This window comes from Phasianus colchicus, chromosome 2 (genome assembly GCF_987193195.1).
Source record: "Phasianus colchicus chromosome 2, bPhaCol1.hap1.1, whole genome shotgun sequence".
NCBI classification, from domain to species: domain Eukaryota; kingdom Metazoa; phylum Chordata; class Aves; order Galliformes; family Phasianidae; genus Phasianus; species Phasianus colchicus.
Genome location: NC_143437.1, coordinates 24,373,299 through 24,395,366, shown reverse-complemented (window position 1 = coordinate 24,395,366; position 22,068 = coordinate 24,373,299). Strand labels below are relative to the sequence as shown.

The following is a 22,068-nucleotide window of genomic DNA, read 5'->3' as shown; positions in this document are numbered from 1 at the left end:
TAAGTGAGTATAATGGTATTTGCATTCCCTCAACAGAGGGATAAAAAAAATGAAACAGAGATTAAAAAAATGAAACAAATAAGCCAAGGGAGGGAAAAGGGCCAAGATGTAAAGGTCTGCCAAAAAAAAAAAAAAAAAAAAAGCCACCAAAGATTTTATCTCTATCCATCTATCCATCTATAACTAATCCATAATTGCAAAGATATAGCTAAATGAAAAACAAAGTGAAAAGATGACAAGGAGAAAAACCTTGTTCATAAGATAAGATATTGTCAAAGAACAGAAACTGTTGAATAGCTGATCTTCACAGTTTTTCCTGAAGACCCGGATCCTTTAAAATGGTCTCAACTGAATAAAACTGGCAACTTAATCCCTGTTCAGCTCATATTTGATCCTGCCTTTTACTGATATAGTTTTGATTTCTGATCAGGATCACATTTTTCGTTTTTTTCCCCTTCTGGTAATAACATTTTGTATGTGACTGAATAGTTCTATGGAAAAAATAGGTTTTAAATTACTAGAGCTAGGGGAATTGACAGTTCAGATGAACTACATGAACGTTTGAAAACCAAAAATCTTTCTATAGAGGCTATTGATAACTTGTACTTCGAGATGCTATTTCTTAAGTTGACTTTTCTTAAATAGAAAGTAATTTTAGAAAATCATTATAGAAGCAAACAGGCCATCTTTTCTTTTCTAGAGTACTACTTTCTGAGTAAGGGTGGAAAAATATGTAATATGTTCTAAGGGATTTATCCTGAATAGGTGTCTGAAAGTGTCGTAGGCACTACATTTGTGAGCAGACAATCATGGTTTCCAGTAAACCTTTCAGAAGCATTAAAGTGACAAAACTTCTGAAACTTGGACTTCTTCTGCAAGCATACAATAAACAACTAACAAAATCAATGAACCAACCAACTAAACAAACAAACAAAATCAAAATCAGAACCACAAAACCAATAATAAAAAATTCAGTTGGAGGTATAACTAGGATCTGTTTATAGAAATGAAAAACAGCTTTGTACTCTTTCTCTGCATGCACGCGATACTGAAGCATGCATTTTGGATGCCTCTGTATGAATACACTACATTCTGGCAACATGGCAAAAAGCCAATAAGATAAAACACATTATGAGATCATATTTTGTAAATCAGAACTTTCCCAAAGAGCATTAATGACATAAGAGATCTAGAAATTAGTAAAAAATATCAGTGGTTTTCATCTCTAAGAGCTCATTTTATCTTTATACCTATTTCCCACAGTCTAACCTATATGAAATTCATAAAAGTTGTGAGTACAACAATTAAAACACTACTGAAGAACTGGACTGGATCACCACTTTAGGGATCTGGATGACTATAGCATCATCTTTAAATGCAGATGTAAATGGATAACATTCAGTCTGAATTACACAACCGTAAATCTGGAATAACACCTCTCAAGCCCTTGGATATTCTGTGACATTATAGAAACATAGCAGAGCTCAAAATCTGTCAAAAAACACCATAATGCTATCATTTATTCTTAAAGTACTTGAAAATATATTTACTAGTAGAGGAATGGCAAAAATAAACACAGAAGAAGAATACATTCAAAGATTAATTATTCTGGCACTATAAATTATAACAACTAACCAATTTCTTGTTTGCTTTCAAACTTTTCAAACACCTGAGCTTACAAGTAGGTTGTATTCTTAAATTGCCTCTAGATGTAATATTCACAGAATGATATAGGCTGTAAACAATGAAGCATAATTAAAATAGTTTGAAAAATCCCTGTGAAAATACCTCTGATTAAATTATTTCATCTTTAGTTTGGGCAGCAAATTTCCCAGGATTGTATGTACCTACATTATAGTGTGGATCAAAGTGGCGGGCATGTAAAATGAGAAACAGGCCACTACAAAAATGATTGAGTTTTAATCCATGGTATACACTTTTCTATTACAGCAAATGCTGTTCCTGTGCAGTGAGTCGTCAGTAATCTCAGTTCATTTTCCTGTAAATAATACAGTCCTGGTTAGATCAATTCATGCTTTCAAAGTTACTGTACTTTAATTTGTCCGTACTTTAAACTTAATCAGCAAACCACAGTCTGATACACTTTATGCAGATGTAATTGTTAGAGGAAAAATGTTACTATGTGTTCACAGTGGACTTGCAGAGCCATAGAGCTGTACTTTATTAGCTATAGACACTAACCTTCACAGTTTCTGTACTGCTTCAGATGATTGTCGATCATATGATATTTTAAATTCAACTTAAATAAGTGTTCCTTTGCAGCCAACACTCAGCCAATCTGGTTTTTTTTTTCATTGCTGTCACTACAGAGTTCCAAAAATATAGTAAGAAAGTTGAAAAAATAACAATTGTGATTTCTATCAATAGCACACTGATAACATAGATGTATAGACCCCATGCAAACAGTTTATGGTCTGAAGTTCCCGTAGCTTTAACTTGGCATACACAACCTGTGCGAGTCTGAGCCCAAACCACACAGCTCACCCTAAAACTTATAGCAATCTGCGTAATACTGCACCTGAATTATCGGTTTTGTACCTTGGAAATCATTTAGTACTATCAGATGCACAAGCTCCTGCTGCTTTGTAGGAATATCAAGACTTCCTCTTCTGGATGCAAGAAAGCATCACATACAACATATCATCAAAGACTTATGATTTACACTGACCTCTGTCAAGGTACAAATGCTCAGTGTGCCTAATTCTCCGGTAGTTATCTCAGGTTACCCAGGATTCCTACTAGCACGAGTGATTTTTCAGCATATATAGGCTGCAAAGGAGACATCCACCAGCGTGTCCTCAGTGAAAGGACTGTGTATGGCACGTAGACTATAATTTAGATTTCACCATCCTTTTCGTTTTTAGTCACACCTCTCTTTTTCTCCTTAATTTTATTTGTACACAGCAAACTCATTCTCTTCAAATAGAAAATAAGGATCTTCCTCAATTAGCTAACTTCTCTCAAAATTTTTAATAAACTGGAAAGCAACACATATCTTTCAACAACATAATAAAGAAGAAAAGTATGTTTCTTGCCATCCCTGAGTGAGCTGGAGCCCATTTTGACAACCTGGTTAGCTTCCAGCTTTGAAAGCTACTGAAATGATTTTGCTCTGGACTGTAATGAGAGAAAATGAACAAAAGGGAAAACAATTACCATAGCAGGATTGTTTCTGCATCAAAAAACCTGCCAGCTCCTTTTTGCAGACTGACACCTTTTCAGACTTCTTCTTTGTGACAAAACTCTTTGTTATGTTTATAGTACCAGCTGAGTGGCAAATTGCCATTACCAGAGGATGGATGGGGCTTACTCTCCTTGTTGCAAACTGTCCACCTAGCTCATGAACTTTCTCTACGATTTTGCCTTTGCCTTTGCAATTTGACCTTTGTTGCAGTCTAAATCTTTACTAAAGTTGGAGAATTTCACCTCAAAACGGACAGAGCTGTTCTTATTTCTCCACAGGTCATGCAGAAAAAAATATCTGAGCTTTGCACAAAAGCTCTGTAGCACTTTTAAAAAGACTGTCTTTTGGAGGCATTTGCTTTAAATATATTAAGCAGTAGTCAGTGAGTGAGAGAAGACAAAAGAAAAAAAGTTTTAAATTAATGAAGGCCTAGAGCATAATGAAAACCAAACAAAATCACAGTAGGGATGTGCTTTTGGACACGACTTCTGTTCTGTTCTTCTCTGACAGTTCACTGTCCAACAGCAGCCCAGCTACCATTTATGCAGGATAACAGCTCCATGATACCCTCCCAGATGAGATGCAATCACCCTCCCAGATGAGATGTCAGTCACTCTTCCCAGCTTTGTATCATCAGCAAACTTGCTGAGGATGCATTCTATCCCTTCATCCAGTACTTACCCCTGGGGAACACCGCTAGCCACATGCCTCCAGCTGGACTTTGTGTCACTGATCATAACTATCCGAGCTCTGCCAGTCAGCCAGTTCTCAATCCACCTCACCGTTCACTTGTCTCTCACACTTCCTGAGCTTACCTACATGTGTGTTATGGGAAACAGCGTCAGAAGCTTTGCTAAAGTCAAGGTACACGACATCTGCTACTCTCCCCGTCCACTCAGTCAGTCATGAGATCATAGAAGGCTACCAGCTTGATCAATCATGATTTCCCTCTGGTGAATACATGACTACTCTTGATTGATAACCTTCCCATCTTCCACTTGCTTAGAGACAGTATTCAGAATAAGCTGTTCAATCTTTAATCAAACTGAGTATCTTACAATATTCATAGGTCATAGGGAACCTTTCGTAGGCAATATATGTACTGCATATGCTGGCTTTTTTCTGGAAGTTTTAAGAATGTGAAGATAGTTATTTAAAACCACAACATGCAAATAAGAAAACAAAAACGCGTAAAATAACAAGAGGAAGAAGGAAGAGGAGAATAAGACATAGTGCAACTTTTTTGAATCAGGTCAAATGTCTAAAGCTTTTTACTTATATCTAAACGGGATCAGGGTTTTTTTTGTTTTTTTTCTTGGCATGTGGTTTGCTGGAATAACATTATTAGACACACAGCCTGTTTGTATCAGTTAGTACTTTGCAATACCACAAATCACCATTCCTCTCCAAGATCTTTCCTAAATAGTAGGTAAGCTAAGGAAGAACACATGGAATTTTACTCCAGCTGAGGAACAAAAGAGGATTCACACAAATGTTTAGTCCCAAGGTAAATGGGAGGGGGCAGCAGAGAAAATGCCATTTATTTAAGGTGAAACTCCACTTCAGTCTATGCATCTCTTTCTGTGGAATTCACTGTATAAGGCACCTGTTACAGGTGTTAACTATTTATGCTTTGCATTTTGAATGATGTATAGTAAGATGAAACTTGATGTTGGTGTGACTTTAAAAAGTCAGAAATTAAAATCTATCAATGCTTTTAACTAACAAAGTTAGAGCTACTCTCCCATTCTTTTCTTTTTAAAAAAATTACTGGAAGGCCAAGCCCAAGAGCTATCACGAAGGCATTCGTTACTGACTTATAAACACCAGCAAAACTGAAAGGTAGATGTAATCACATGAATAAGGGCTTCCTCTGTGCAAAGATAATCTCTGCCACAGGACTAGAATAAAGTGCCACAGTGAAAGGTGCCAGCAGTGGGAGGAAGCACTTATATTTGCCTTCTCCCCTTCCCACCGTTAAATCCATCCGTAACAGCTGTTACCTATCCAGTTTATACAATCTCTTCTCCAAAATCTTTGATGTCCAGAAGACTGAAAAATCTAATCATGAGACAGAAAATAACAAAAATATTGAGAGATTAATAAAAATACAAACAATTATCTTATTGAAACACTTGATGAGAAAGTTCACCAAATCTGGTTAGTTAGCAAACTCTTTTATAGGCTAGTCACGAATAGATGAAATTACTATTCATGGTTATGGAAATAAAAAAAGAAGGACTTGCTTCATTCAGCAGCCTTGAGAACAATGATATATTTTCATTTGCTTTGCTAAGGACAACTTGAAAATGAGAGCATTGAGGCTTCATTTGAAAGTTCAGCTTACACAGCCAGGGTACAATTTAGCCCATTGGCCTGGGGGCCTGATTCTCCATTACATCAGCTCTAATGGAATTGCATTTGTGCAATAAAGACGATAATGAAATAAATTGGTCATAATATCTCCGGGTGCCACTGCATGACCAAAACAGCTGGATAAACCGTACACCAGGAGGTCTGTGGTAAGGTGTCAAATGCAGACCAGCTTGTCTTCTGGCTGCCATGCCTTTCCATGGCTTCCCAGCCTGAGAGGTGACTTTCTGCCAGGAGAGGGACACTGAGCCACGCACTGGGAATAACAGAACTCTTCCCTTAGGCACAGACAAAATGAGAGATGTACTACTTATGACATTTGCCCTACAGTGGCTAAATAAGGAATGAGTCCTCTCACTTTTGCCCCGGACAAAAAGCGACTTTATGCTAACAGGCACCACTTGTGGCACGTAAACAGGCTGCAGTGCAGTGCCGTACCCAGGGTAGGTGCACCACGTTACCCAGGCCCTCAAGTCATGCAAGGACTGCAAGGGACATAATCAACTTCACCTCCTGTGACACAGAGAGACTCCGCTGCTCTGCACACACCTGTAGAAAAAGAGACTGTAAGATTTAGGTGAGGAGCACCAATACGCTTTCCTGTACAGAAACTGCACATACACCTGAGATACCTGGTGGAACTGGTAAAACATTTTCCACAGGGGGACCTGGTCACACTGCTGTGGAACAGCAATAGCATTCACACCAAATCTGAACATGCAAAGTGGGAGAGAGGAGATGAATTTAAAATACAAATTCCAAAGCTCTTCCTGCATCACTGTGCTATTCACCTATAGCACCTGTTAGTGCACAAACATCTCCCCAGACTTTTGTTACTTGTCAGCTCATAAACTCTAGAACTACTTCTTTCCAGCTGGAGATCATTCATCACAAACTCTCAGCCTGACTAGCCACTGGCTTATCTTTCTTTAAATCACGACAAAATGGCTCTCTGTTTCTGAGGGGTAGAAGAACAAAAGGAGGGGCTGATGCATTTTAAATTTTAAGGTGAAGAACCCCTCCAAAATAGGAAAGATTTCAAAGACAGACTTACAAGGTTTGTGAAACTTATCATGTGTGATTGCTGTTTATAATCTGTGCTGCACTCTGCCTCCTTCACCCTCTGACACATAGCAAGAAAACTGGATTCAAAATGAGATTGCACCATGGTGAATTCATTCCTTGAATTGCATCGTATGTTTCAGCAACACACAGCGTGGGAACATGTCGATTAGCTCTCGCTTTGAAGGCACTGGATTTGCAAAGGTCAGCAGTGGCTTGGCCCATTTCTCAGCAGATCTTTGGCTTGCCTTTCATCCCAGGACTAACAGGGAGGAGGTCAGAGAGGAATGACAAAAAGAGCAAGCTTTTTGAATCAAACCTAAAGAATTTCACCATGCTTACAGTAGTGTGGAGGTTTCTTTTGCTAATAAATATGTAGATTTTGGACAAAATTTATAGAAATAAGTTTTTGGGTTTACCCTTCATATTAAGCAATTCATTATTTTACTATAAAATAAGAAATGTTTCTGAGTTCAACACTCACACTGGCAATAACTGCGTGAAACTAATCTACAGAAACAGTTTGCTCCCCCCACATTGCTCTTGGTGTGTGAAGGGGAGTAGCTGTGCTGGAAAAAAAGTGGAAAGATGAAAAAACTCAACCTACAGTGGAAGTTCTAAACCTGCAGAGTTTGTGCACTGTATTTTTCACTGAAAACACATTTTCCAGTTGTTTAGCTTGCATCTATGCCAGCTTACTGAGACAGAGGTAGCTTCATTACCCTTTCAAGCCGGAAAACTCAGAAAATATTTTGGCTACCTTCCACACCTTATTAACATAAACTGGAGTTTCCTACCCCTGCTGGCAAGGCAGGGTGCGGGGAACGTGTGATCATGGCATTTGGGCAGCTGTCACTGAGGTTAGCACTAGGCTTGCCATGGAGTACAGCTCCTGGATCCTGAACAGTGGTTTGCTGTGGGCACTTACGCCAGGAAGCCGCAAAAGAGGGGAGGAGGTGGGAAAAAGAAAAACGAGAGCAGGTTAGAAAGGAATCCAAGGAAACCAGCAAGCCTGAGTTTCTTCACCTGTACATATTAAATATCCCTTGCAGAAATGTGGTACATACAGTCTGAAAAACGCCTAGAAATCTGGGAATAATGGGCTTGTTTGCTCCACGTTATTTTGTCAGCAGGTCTCTATGCAAGCCTCAATTTCTCTGGTGCAAGGGGAAAGTAGAGAGAGTTGCTGCAACTACTGCAGGTCTCTATGAGCTGTAAAGAAACTGCTTTTTTGTGGCTCTTCCAACAAATAACATTGCAGCATTTTGGCATACAACAAAATTTAGAAATTATTCAAATCACAGAAGGCCAAATCCCTATTTTCTGTAGGTTTCTGTGCAGGAACCCAGCATCAATCCAAGTGATTTTTCCATGACAGTAACTGAGAAAAAGCTGAATGACAGTCTTTGCCCAGTCTTATTCATTCATCTCAGAGAATTCCCTCCTGAGCCTGTTCCAGGGACTTTTGGAGCCTGAGTTGCTGTAGAAGATGCCTGCAGCAACACTACAGGCCTTGGGAAACATTTTGGAATGAAGCATTTATAGGATGTGTAAAAAAAGTGTAGGGCAGAACAGTTCATGAATATGAAGAAGATTAAAAGAGAGTGGCTATTGTCAAAATGACAGATGAGTGAAGTTTCTGTGACCTAGCAGGAAGTAATAAACACTGGTTTTAGGCTTCTAGCAGGAAAATGGCTTCTTCACCTACTACTGCCTAACTACATCAGGTTTTCCCAATATCTCATAATCTCCATGAAAGAATGAGTCTATGGAGGGCTTGTAACAACCCTACCAAGGAGATTGTGCCAGCTGCCCTGAAAGTATTCTGTTACGAAGTATTACCTCACATACCAGAAACTCTTAAGACTGATCCTTCACTTCCCAGTTGCAGATGTGGAGGAAAACATGGGATTTGAGTAACATTCCCCTGCTAAGGGGATCTGTCTCCAGAAAGACATTCTGTGGTTCTATAAATAGAACTTTGTGTGCTAACTAAGAGCTCCCATGTAGAGGTTTGCCTGCAGCATCCTTGCAAGAAATTGATTTTTTAATTGTACCTTCCACATTTTGTATCTGTATACATGCAGGTAAATATGTATCTAACATACAGAGTTAAGGTAAATGGAGGTGTATGTGGATTACCTGTAAGCAGCTATTTGTGCTCAGCCATCAAATCGAAGTAACTTCTTTTTTGTACTTAACATCCTCTTGTCTATTTTCATTTTTAATACACACTTTTATCAGCAGTATTTCCATCGACACTCACTTTAGCTTCCTTCAGTGTAGAAAGGTGTCTTTACTGCACTTTCCACACAAGAATAAGCTCAGTATCTGAAACAAAAAGTGCTAGTTTTAGTTTTCCTTTTTTTTCAAAACAAAACAAAGAAAGTCAGAAGGTTAAACAACTGCAGTTGAAACTATCATGTTGAGCTGCTATAAAAATGAAAAAGATTGGTCTGAACACACATTTTTTTATTAAAAAAGAATGCACATAAATTACAGCTGCTGACCATGTAGTCGTTCTTTTTATGAGGTGTTTCCCTCTACTCATATATGATTTCCATATATAAATTCCCTGTTGGTCTGAAAACTGAAAACTCACATGAAACTGGTGCTTTTCTTAATAAATTGTCCACAGAATCTGCATTTCATCTTGGACATGAAAAGTTCATTAGGGAAAAAAGCATCCCACTGTCCTGGTAGAAAACAACACCAGACACTACTTGAGCTAAAAAAGGATCTGACTGCATAGCCTTTGTTTCCTGCTTTTCAACTTAATTATTTTCCATAATTTAATAAAATCCAATGTAACACTACAAACTATAACAGTGTCCGTAGTGACAACCATTTAGTCCAAGGCAGAGAAAAATAATTCAGTTTCATTTAGGATTTCAGTATGCTAAACTTCGTTTCTCTTAAAATTCTGTAGGAGAGGGAATGGGCACCTAGTTTTAGAACAGCCTTTTTCCAAGAACAGAAATCCTCTGCTCTGAAAGAGCCTGTTTGATGATATGCTCTCAAACCATGCAGAATAAAGCTTGAGAGCTGCTCCAAGCCTGCTTACCAGGGTCTTGTCAATGGGGAAAACCAGAATCAGATGCTCTGAGTGCTCAGTTGTGAGTCTAAGGAAGCATTAAAAATAGAAAATTATGAAAAATTTCTTCCAGCACACATAAGAAAATCAAAATCCACATACATCATTATTTCTGTTACTCCATGTAGAAAAGAGACAATGCTAGACTAAACTGAATGGTCACATTAAGGGTCAGCTACTCCTCTTACTATGGAAGCGATGCCGTCTCCTGAAGAAACCCGTGGGTTCAGCAGAGACCAGGTGAAGAATGTGCTCCGAAGAGATTTCTTCTTCTAGAAAAAAATGCTTGATTTGACAAACTTCTGGATGCGTGTCAAAGTGTGATAGACGGGGGACAATACTAGCAACGCTTCACTGAACTAATGTAACAGAGCGTGGTCCCCAAAAGCACAGTTGCTTTCATTCCCATAATTTACTTTCATCTGTCTTTTTCAAAACCTTCCCTAATTAAGCTTAATTGCCATGCAGTCACACATTAGTGCAGCATTCTGTCCTCTTAAGGACCACCCATAAAATGTTTCATAGCATTAATCCTGCAAAGTGGTAGATAGCTTGTTTTGTTTTGTTTTCTAATGTGCTTAAGTGCCTATAATGCATAGTAATGGCTTTCTGGAACTGATACTTGACTCTGATTATAACAAAAAGATTTTTAGTTTCCATCAGAAAATTAGCAAGGTCAGAAGGGTGCTTGTGTTTGGGGAAAAACAAATATCTCTGATGGTTCAGAATCCAATGTCGTTGGAGTGCAACCCAGGCACGGTGATTCCCAACTCTGTCATATTCAACTTTTTAGGACAGTTATGGGGCAGACTACAACAACTGGACAACCTTGGCTTTTGTGGGATAGCTAGGTTCTCTCACAATAAGCAATGATTTGATTATCAGTGAAACTCATGAAAACTATGCTTAGGTCTGAATAAAACTCTAGTTCGGAGTATGCCTCTAAATAGTATGTAGGAGCTGATCCATAATAGGGCATTTAGAAATAGTGAAACAAAACAACAGCAACACAGAATCACAGCTAAGTCAACTGAAGCATTCCCACAAGCAGTTGATTATTCACCTTTAAAAGTATGGCTTACAAGATTACAGTAGATTTTATATCTCCTAAAGTCAAGAAGTTCCCAACATTTCTAGGATGCTCAAGCAAAAGGAGTAAGTTGCAAGCATCTTAGAAGAAACTCACTCCAAAGATGCTCAATCAAGCTGAGTGGGCTGAAAATTCAGATAGTCAGAGGGACAATGATGAAGAAGACAAGAAGAAAGTAGTGCTGTGCTACAGGCACAGCAGTCAGACAAGATCATGTTTTACAGCTCTGAGATACAACATGAGGGAACTCCAGCTTTGCTGACTATTGAGAGGACCACACACCTTGGCTAAAAATTTCATTCATCATCTGCATTGACTACTCATTGCTATGGATTCTAGACACTGTTTGACAATTGCAATATCTTAACCACTGCTAGAAATATTTCTCTTAGTTTCTTCAAAAGAAAGAGAAGAACAACACTTAGGTCCAAGTTAACATTTCTAAAATACTAAAAAATTATTAAGCTACTTTTAATCCTTTCCAAAGGATTCAAGCTTTGAGAGATATGTACGTTGACTAGGGAAAAATTAAAAGAGAAATACCAAGAACCTTGGTCTAACCAGCAAGGACTACTCACATGCATAATCCATTGGTTAAATTTGTCCAAACTACACAATACTAAAGATTCATTTGTTGAAAAAGTAAGGCTCTCACGTGATGCACATGAGGCAAAAGTAAAACACAGAACAAGAAACACATATATTATTGCCTATGAGCCCAAATGGAAATTCTGATGCTGATTTAATATTTTAATGTTAGCAAAAATCAGTCTTTTCAGGCATGTCTTTATGAATTTCAGAACTGAGCAAAACAAGCTACTCCTAGGTTATCGGATTGGAATAAAAATACAAACATATCATTTGTATTTTGTTTAATGAAAGCTAGAAATTTTCAAAGGACACAATTTCTTAATTTCTTTCTTACAAACCACGGATATAAAACCCTCTCTATGTTGACACTATCATTGTGCCTCATTTACTTCCCAGCCCAACATTTCTTTCTGGGTGGGACCAGCACAAGGCAAACACTGTTGGGAAAACCAAAGTGAAAAGCAAGCAAGCAAACCAGAGTAAAGAAAACAAAAAGCATGTGCTTGTTCTGCCAAGTATGCTGCAGGACATTGAAGATACCATAGCAGCAGTTGAGTTAATCTTAGAATTTTAATAGCTCATTATAGAAGTAATCTGCCATATATTATTAAACAGAAATCCCCGGCTCAGAAATGATGGAGTGACCTAGTGATGTTCGCCAACACCAGCAGTGCCATTCCCAGGGAGAAGCTGCTGACTTATTTTATTTTGGACTCACCTCTTTGGTTTCAAATTCTCTGTTTGAACACGTTGGCCCCGGTGGCACAGAGGTGGCAGTCCTGGGGATGGCTGCACATGGCAGGCAGGCTTGCTTGCTGCAGGGATCCTGGGCTTTTGGGCCTCAGCATCTTGTATGCAGCCTACCTAACCCATGGGGTATAGCCAGTAGTGTTGGGATGTATATTTTGTGTGATATGACCATCTGGAATGGCTCTGTGGCTATTTCCCCAGAGAACTCATGGTGCCATCTCTCTGGCATTAGTTCTAAGCATCTTTTTGCTTGTTTTTAAAAATAACTGAAATATCTAATCTCTAAAAATACCAACTGCTCACAAAAGTATATAGTTCCTCAGGGAAATGAGGTTACAACAGCACTGTGTTCTGCAAATGTTTGTCTATCATTTGCTTGCTCTTTCCCCTCAGTTTTAACTAAATCTCACAGAAGGACAGAGATGTCTTCATGACCTGCAGACCCTTATAAACCCTGTGCAAACCAGGGACATCAAAAGAGCCAAATATCGTGCTCCAGGGAAAGGAAAACAGGCTGGCCCTGCAGCCGTGGCCAAGACACGCTGGCAGCTCTCTCTGGCTCATGACAAGGCCTGCAGTGCTGGCCTGGCCATGCAGGTGGCCCTTTTTGCCAGATCCTGAAAGACCAGCAGGGCTGGTGGTGGCGGAGGGCTGGAAAGCAGATGACAAGGCTGAGGAGACAGAAATCCATAGGAAATGAAGCTGCTTTGGTTTGGCTGCCCATGGGTCAAGTTGCTAGCTGATTTATACTGTTTTTTTTTCCCTCCTTTGTTGAGTTCTGCTGAAAATTCTTTTTCTGCCAATGATGCTTTCCAGGAAAAGTCTGCAGGGCTCCCTTCAAAACTTCTGACAGTATTGTTTTATATGTTGAACGAGGGGGCAGAGAAGACAAGATTTTTCTTATGTTTTGCCTTTTTAGTGAACTATGAGCCAAATTCTCAATTTTACTGATCTTACAATTGAGTAGATACTGTCATCTTCAATCCCACTTTTCCAGCTTTGGATCCATTTCATTAGAGACTAACTGAGCCTACAGACCTCCACATCTATCTTCTCCTAACCACTAGTCTCACTGACCTCAGTGGGAGAGCATGCGTGGGTTGGAGGCTCAGTACTGACATATGCTTTGTACAAACTTCTGTTTAATTCAGAGGTGTAGCTACCCTGACAGTTTTAAGCCTGTCCTGCAGAAGTCAGTACTGAGTCCAGAGCCAATTCCTATAGATCTAGTTTGAATGTTATTAACCAAATGAATTCATAGTCTGTAGGCTTCACTACTCCTGAGGGTTACAGAAATACAGTAACACCAACAAATAATGATTAAAAATGCAGGAAGTCTCAGCAGGGAATCACTGCAGCATATCTACTTTGTTTTGATTCATGTGTAATCCTGGCACAGACAGAAACAAGAATACAGTCAAGGCTGAAGAAAAGTATTTGTTCTAACAAAAGTATTCTGTTCATATCTCTCTGTGAATAATGAAAGAATTGTGACGAACTCTATTGATTATAAATATATATAATACTTAATATACCAAACGTATATTTAGGGTCCTAGGTGACAAACATTAGTTACCTGGGGCACCTCAGGGCAGAAACAAACATTACTGATAAAATAAAGTAATATATTTTCATGGTTTATATGGGTGAAAAGTGTTAAGTAAGTTTCCATAGTTGATGACCAGGTGACTGCAATCAAAAAACATACAAACCTTAGGAATCAAATCCAGCAAGAGCCAGACAAAGAAAAGCACTACTCACCCAGGAAACTGCCTGTCTTTGCATCCTCCTTGGCAGTGGTAACTCGCTGGAAGCCTATAGTCCATCTCTGCACTTTGTTGCATATGGCATCTGAGAAAGAGAAGAGGGACTCAAATGAATCCATGAACTACTAATCCTTCTCACTTTAGCTTTAAATTTATGATTGGGCTATGCAGCAAATCAGTAACAAGGTAACGATGCCTCAAGGTCAGTGTCTGATATCCTGCACGGTCCTTCTGACAAAAGTCTGAGTTACAAACAATAGCAGAGAGACAACTTCTACCATTGCTTGCACTCAGTCAACAAGCAGAGGGTTACATTTACTGAAAGCAAAACGTTGGTAATGCTAAAGTTTCTGATACAACCAGGAGTTTCTTTGTTTTCTCCTCATTTTCTAAAACATTGAGGTCAATAAATCCCTCCTTATCTTCTGCAGAGGAAAAAAGAGCCCTGTGATCTACAGTAGCTCAGGAAAGTATAAACGTTGATGACCTACTTCTAATGCCATTTCAGAATTGCTTTAATGATTTGCTTGCTGTCCTCATTGTAATGGCTTCTATCACTGTCCAGGAAAAATACACTGTAGCAGTGTATTTATTTATATCATGATGAAAATTCCACATGAGCAGCACTCAGCAATATTAGACTCAAGCTGTGTCTCTATGCACCTATAGATATAGCAGTTTGGAACAATGCTTTTTTAAACAAAATCATAAAAAAATAACAGTAACTCTGACTAGAATCTGAATATTATAGAAATGTCACCAGTCTAGAAGCCTATCACTTTTATTGATTTATAAACTGTAAATTTAATTGTATCTGCATAGATATTGATCTGAATAAACTTATCTGGCTCAGGAATGTAAAAATCACCAGAAGTTCCTTGGCCTTTAGCTAGACTTTAACAGCATCCAAACAACACCCCAACAACAACAACAACAACAACTTTTCTTCTTTCTGCTGAAGCCATTACCCAACTTTCCAGCACTAATCCTGAACTCTGTCTCTTGATAGCCTGTGCTGTAAGTACGACAAAGGGCAGACAAGGGCACCAGACAATATAAACTGAAATGTTAGCTTGAGCGTAACTGGAGAACTACACTCTGCCAAATTCTGGCAAGCCTGAGCTTGCACCGCTGTTACCGGCAGGTCATTAGGGGAAGCTCAGCGGTGGTTCCTACTCACGTGGTAGAGTTAAGGGCATCGCTGGGACTGAGCCAGAACACGCAGCACCGCACACCCTGGAGCCACTGTCAGTCTGGAAGAAAATAGCATGTAAGCACCGTGCTGCACGACTTCACGCTCCGCACTGGGAAGATGCAGACCTTTTGGAATGACAAAGCAGTGTGGGGATGGCTCTGAGACTTTTAGTCACACAAAGCGGGACCATTCCTACACACAGTCCCAGACACCCCTGTGTAAATATGGTTATAAAGCTACTAGTGTTCTCTAGCTATAAAGAGATAATACCAAACATAAAATCTGAGGGTTTTCTTCTTGTCTCCTGCACGTATGAAAGATAGCATTAAAAGAGATTACTTTTAAATCGCTTGCAATTTCCTTTATGCAATAAAAGGTTTTCTTTGCTTGAAATTTTCCTATTTATGGTGTGTATTTGGACTCGGTGTCCCTGCTTTTAATGATGCTAGCAGTATTTGAGCCATTCATCAAACATGACAATTGAAAAACCTAGGAGTTAATGGGAGCATGAGCAGTTTGACAAACACAGTCTTTTTGACAAGACTGAGGTCAGGACTAAAAGAACTGCTCTTGGTTAAATAAACAGAAAAGCAACAAAGTAAAAGCAAAATCTTTGCAGCCATTTATCAACGTTAAAAGCCTTTTTGTTACAAGGAACATAAAGTGAAGCTGGAAACAGGGATGGGAATTAAATTGGATTGAAAGAATTTAGTCTGCTTATTTTTTTTAAGTGAAATTAAAATGCCCAATTAAAACTGAAGAATTATGTCCATAAAGTTGATGTGTAGCTATAGGATCATACAATCGTTATGGCTGGAAAGACCACTAAGATCATCTAGCCCAACCACAGTATCTAAACCTATGCATTACTGTTATCTCCTTCTGAATAAGCTTATTATTTTAATGAACCCAATCTTTTCCAATTTAACAGACTGACTCAGGTGGCATTGAAAGAAGAATGATAAAAAACAGACAACCTTCCTGATTTCTGGCAGGAGAGCAACCTGTAGGCACGTCCTCAGCTGAAACTCTATCCATTGCAGCTTCAGTAAACATTTACCTGATATTAATTTGTTACTGGGAAGGCAGACCTTCCAGGGAATCTTTGCAAAATGTCAGAGTTCTGCATTTGGACACAACACTGCCTGTAGGAAATTCCTAGATGTCAAATGACTACTGGATGCTCATAATTAGTGTTCTCTCTAACTTCCTCTCTGCTAGCTTCATGGACCATTTCTTTTGAATCCAGAAGATTATTTCGGACTCCTTTCTTTCCTCCCCAATGTCCAAGCCTTCAGAGAGTCCAGGAAAGGTAGCAGAACTGAATCTGTTTTCTTAAACTCCCTAAATAAAAAGCTTTTCAGAGCGTACAGCAGGCATGTAAAAATAAACAAAGGATAATTTCTTCACACTTTTAAGCACACAAAGGCAAGCACAATGAAATCCTAATTACCCCTGTTCAGTCTTGCATCCTGTACACCAGGGAGACTCTCCAGGCGTTTTAGCATAAACTTCACTGGGACAAGACTCGCCCTCCTGTGATTCAGCTTACGTGCTCTATAAATTTGTGAGCGATAATATTCTCATTACTAGATGAGAGAACACACATTTAGATATTCAAGTTCTTGGATATTATAGCTGTGCAGAGTATTTTTTTTTTTAATCATCTTTTTAAACATTTGATTACCATAACCTTTTGTTTATATTGCTATCCAGAAACCACATGAATCATTAGGGAATTTCCATCAGAAGCAAGAAATCTGGCAAGACTCAGTAAGCTTTTGCAATCCTAAGTTTCAGGAAAGACTTTTACGACTTTTGGGGTGAACACGCTGCCAGACGAAAAATCCCTTTTCTTTTGAGACTTCTTCATCCTTTCTATGGCTTGCATGAATTTATAGTTATTGGCAGTTCAGAGACAGTTAAGGAAAAAAGCATGCATCTAGGCACAAACACCAGAAAGACTAAGAATGGTCATAAAATTACAGGGTAATTTTGTGCATCTTACTCATTTCTCATGACTTTTTCTTCTTTCACAAGGTAGTTTCTACAACTAACTAATATGTTTAACAATTCCTATGGCTACTGGAAAATCATGAAAGATTTCTTTTCCTGGAAGTGATTGATTACAGTCTGGACAAATGAAATAATTTTCCCTCATTATGCTTGGAGCAAAACACCCATTACAAGAGCACTGCTCAGTGATTTGGAGCTAGGAAATGTATTCCATTTAGCCTGTCAAACATAGTTAAACTGCTGTCTTAACTCTGCCTCACCTCCTTTTCAAGACAACACTAATATAACCTAATTTTCACAGAAAATTCTGGACTCTGGGAGGCAATGACTCTTGAGCTCTTTTCCACCTGGAATGGTCTTTTTATCTGCTTAGTCCCAGACCTTTCTGGCTAGTTTTACTTAGGTTTTTTGTAAAATATAACCTATAGTTTTGGAACTTATCAGAAAACAAAACAAAACCCAAACAAACAAACAAACCCAAAGTAAACAAATCCCAATCCTTTTTTTTTTTTTTTTTTTTTTTTTCATTTCTATTTTCCAATGAAAATGTTTTTACCCAAAACACTGGCAGGAATGTCTGAAGATTGCACTGCCTTCTCTAATGTAAACTTCCTTCCTAAAGGACATAATAGTTACTTTGTGCCATAGTCACTGCTGTCGTTTGTTTTTTAATCTCAGTCTGATAAAGTATATAAGTATCTGTAATTATAAGACTGCAGCTAACCTTCAGTAAGGCTGGATCCTCGAACAGAGAACAGCTAGGGCAATGATAATTTTAAGATGAAAATTTCATTGATCCATGCAGAATATACAGAAATTACATTATTAACATCATTTTTACTAATGTAGTCATACAATAGCAAGGTCTGGATTCAAAGATTCAGGAGGTCCCTTGTAGTCTCATGTCTCTTGTATATGTTTTATGGATGGAATTATTCCTCAGTGCTATACAAAGAAAATCTAATTCCACAAAGGCGAATTTGCTGCCTATTTGAATATTGGTTGGCTTTTTCTTCTTTCCCTAAAACTTCTATGATCAGCAGTGTGTTAAACTGCTTAAGGAAATCAACCCTATTCATGTTTCTATCCTCTTTTCTTAACCAAATTAAGTTGGTGCTGAGAGATTTTCACTGTGTTGATGGTGAAAGTATTCCCTTTAGTCTAGTCCTGGGGAGATGGAGCTTAGAATCTAGATTATACTTTCACTTTGCAATCAAACAATAACAATGAAGCCATTATTAATTATTTCTATTATTTAAAAAAGAAAAAAAAAAGATGCTGAAGCACTGGCAGTCTACCAAAGTTCTTCTGAGAATTCTTATTCACTACTTCCCCATCACTCGTTTCCAAGAAAAGCTCCTAAGACACCTGAACAAAAACTAGTATGCACGAGGCACATGGAGTAACATGGACTGCAGGACTAAGCAGCTTAGGAAAGTTTTGCTTTGGCTAGCCCCAGGGAAGGATTTTGGGTGCTAAGGAACAGGCTAACAACAGCAGACACTGCAATCTAGGTGAATGTTAATGTCTCTCTCAGGTAATACTGAGCAGTCAATAATCTTGGTTATAGTCAATAAGCTTGGTTATATTCTATCTAAACCAGTCCCCATATCAGGAGCTAAGATATATACCACAGAATACATAGTGGATCTTATTGGTTCTCAGAAAAGACTACTTAAATTTTAATTGTAACTTTCTTTAACTTCAGTGTGTCCTCCAGTACACACTAAACACACTTGTTTCCAGCCCCTGGAATTTAGTACATTAACAGAAAATATTATTTTTGCCTGACATCAGTTTGTTTGGTTTTTTTTTTTTTATGATTTTTTTGTTGTTTTTTTTTGTTATTATTTCCTGAGTAGGAAATAACATAGAATAGGATTTTTCTCAAAAAGGGACACGATAATATCCATCCCTCATTGCCAGTGGGCAGCAAAAATGAACCAAGTTTTCAAATGGGAAGTGAATAGATAGAACAATATGACATATCATACAGACTACATACACATAATTTTCTTTGAAACTGTGATTGAGATGAGATTCTTCTGGGTAGCTAAGGATTTATGAGTAGAGATACAGATAGACAAAAAATTGGGCAGGATTTAGAAGACTGGGAACATATTACGGAAAGACTTTTCTGACTAAAATTTCAGTCGAGTTTATCTGGTCTCTACAGCAAGTTATAACAGGAATCAAAACATTATTTAGAGGTGTTTTTTTTTCATTATTTGACTCATCTGGGTGTTGACAATTTCAGTATTGCCTATGGGAAATGGTCCAAATTATGGAACGAAATTCAAAGTGCTGGGACTTTGATTTGGCTCAGCATTTGATAGTGACAGCAAGCAGAGAAAAAATTTTATCAGGATTGCTTGCTACACAGTCATAAAAAATTATTTACTTTAACCAGAGAATATTTTGTAGCTATATATTTTCCTTTCAGACAGACGTCTGTAATTCTGTAACTTCATTATAGTTACTTTTGTGACATAAGAAACATTTATTAAACAAGCTAGACATTGGCCTAGACTCATTTTTATTTAAAATGTACATACAGAACAGTGATTTGAGATGGTAAACACTTATGCATCTTATATCCTTTCCATTGGGTCAATTAATGTGGTCATTGGATGCTACTTGCCCTTTAAGCCAATTCTGAGAAAGAGCAGAGAAAAGCCAGGCTGCAGTAAAAGACATTCTGCAAGGATGCTGGGCACTTAGGTCATATGTTAGAGCTCCAAAACCTTTCTTAATATACTGCAGATGTTGCTAAGCTTTGACTTTTTTTTAGCCATGTTTTCATTTACTATTTAGGTGGTCACTGCGTAACAGTGTTGCCAAGAAAGCCTTCGAATCTGCTAACAGTTTAAGAAGGGAATTAATTGTATTAACTCTTACAGAAGTAACTGAAAAGAGTGAAGGGGTCAGAATATTAATTGCAGGCCTTCTGTCCTGAAATTGGAAGTTAAACCAACAGATAAGTCACAGTTCATCTACCTCAGCAAACATTTTTTTTATTTCTGAGCTGAAATTGTCACTACTGCTTGACCTACTGAGAAATTTTTGCTGGAAGAAAAGAGCTGATACAACGAGGGTCTCCAGAGCCAGCCTCAAAACACGTTCCAGAGAGCCTGAAAAAAAATAGTATCTTCAAATAAAGGCTCATAAATACTTCATTTCCCTTGTTCCCCAGCCTTTCCAGACTGAGAAAGACGTCTGCTTACTCTGGCATTTTTACATTCAGCCCTCAGCCTTCAGAACAGTGTTACAGTTTTAAGAAGAGAGAAGACTTGTGCGTTCAGAAAGCACAAGACACTGTGTCAAACTCTCATTCTTGCTCTCAGTGTTAGATGTCTCACTGGATTTTGTCTCTAACTGCAAGTGCTTCCAAAATGTCTTAAACTTGAATTTAAGAGAATATTTAATGTACTTGACGTACTGGGGCACCACTGACACACAAGCTGCTATCATTGTTCTTCTGTCCAGCCAAGCCAGTCCCCAGAGGCTATGGCTACTGTGCTGAAATGACATTCACTTGAGAGGAACTAATTCAAATATAGATAACCTGAGCAAACACTGAAGGGATCATTAGAAAAATAACATCCCCCCCAAAAAGCTGCTGGAAGTTTACTCCTAATCCTGTTAATATGGTAGGCTACTGGGCTTATTCTTCTCAATAATTATGGTAGGTTATTTACTTTTTTTAATAGGGACAGGAGCAGAAGGGAGATGGACAGACCCACCCTCTGACTCAGAGGAAACACTACTGAGTATATGTTCATACTTCACTATTATTAGAATTAATGAGGGTATCCTTCTTACAGATGTAGATTTGGGGTCTGCTATACCACAAACTCTGCCTTTGACTCTATCCAATTAAAAGTAGGAACTTTCTACCTAAAAGCCAGCTTTGCTGTTTTGTTTTTTTTTCTTTTCTTTTTTTTTGAATAGCGGTTGAAAAATCAGCAAAGAGGGAAGTAATAAAGTCCTGATATTGAAAATAGAAACAAATAGTACCTATCCAGCCAATAAGAGAGGTCATAAACTTAAATACATCTTGCTTATTTAGTAAGAAATTGAGAATAATTTCCATATTAATAAAGAAATTAGCTGCAGTCCAAATCAATGCATGAATTATTCACATACGAGAAAGTTTTCCGCCATTTCTCATACTTAGGTAAGTGTTAACACAGTGTATAAAACAGAAAAAGAAAATACCAGGTTTTCTAACTATATTTATCTGCCTTGGTCATGTAAGTTCATCATAGCACCAGAGGTGAAAGAAATACCAGTACAAGAGTGTTCTATGTCAAATCTCAAAGCACTAATACAAAAGAGTGCAATTTATCAGATCCAAAGGAAAACACTATCTCACAGTGTCCAAAATCCTACTATTCATTACATACCTAAAGGCTACTGATCAATAGACAGCACTATGCTCTTTCATTCAATAGGTTCAAGCTCTACTGATTTTCATGGCTTCTTGAATGCTTTTATAACTAACAAGGCATGGTCCACACAGTGCTTCATCACTGATTTGCAAATAATCTAATAAAATGATAGTAATAAATCATGAGCGTCACTAATAGATCACAAATAAGCAAAGCAGCACACTGAAAGCAACATGAAAACGCAGATATTCCTCCAAATACTTTGGTAGGTAAACAACCTAAATACATAGAACCAGTTAAGATCTGCAAGTTCAATTCATAGTAAATATATACATCCAAACTTTTACAGGTTTTCCGTTATAGTTGGCAAACTCTGCTTCTATGTTTCTTCAGGGCAGTTTCATGGAGAAAAATAAAAGAGAGAAAAGGAAAAAAGAAAAAAAAAATGAGGGGAAACAAAACTACTTAAGCAAAAATATGTTTGGAGGGCAAGAACATAAACCAGTCTGGTGATTCTTATGCTGTTAAAATCACA

General features: G+C 38.1%; 1 protein-coding gene across 16 annotated transcripts in view; it reads right to left on the bottom strand.

Moving 5' to 3' along the window:
• LOC116230043 (uncharacterized) overlaps positions 1–22,068 on the bottom strand; it is a 108,931-nt gene that overhangs the window by 55,588 nt on the left and 31,275 nt on the right. For 6 of the 16 annotated variants that reach the window (XM_090135142.1, XM_090135146.1, XM_090135144.1 and 3 more), the window contains exons 3-4: positions 15,112–15,184; positions 13,927–14,016 (exon numbers count right to left, since the gene is read on the bottom strand). In XM_090135142.1, coding sequence (XP_089991268.1) covers positions 13,927–14,016; positions 15,112–15,184 — 163 coding nt within the window. Of the gene's footprint in view, positions 1–2,202; positions 2,325–3,886; positions 6,128–8,782; positions 8,972–13,926; positions 14,017–15,111; positions 15,185–16,579; positions 16,676–22,068 lie in introns of those variants that run through there. The other 10 variants (XR_016464048.1, XR_016464049.1, XM_090135148.1 and 7 more) reach the window with 8 other exon arrangements.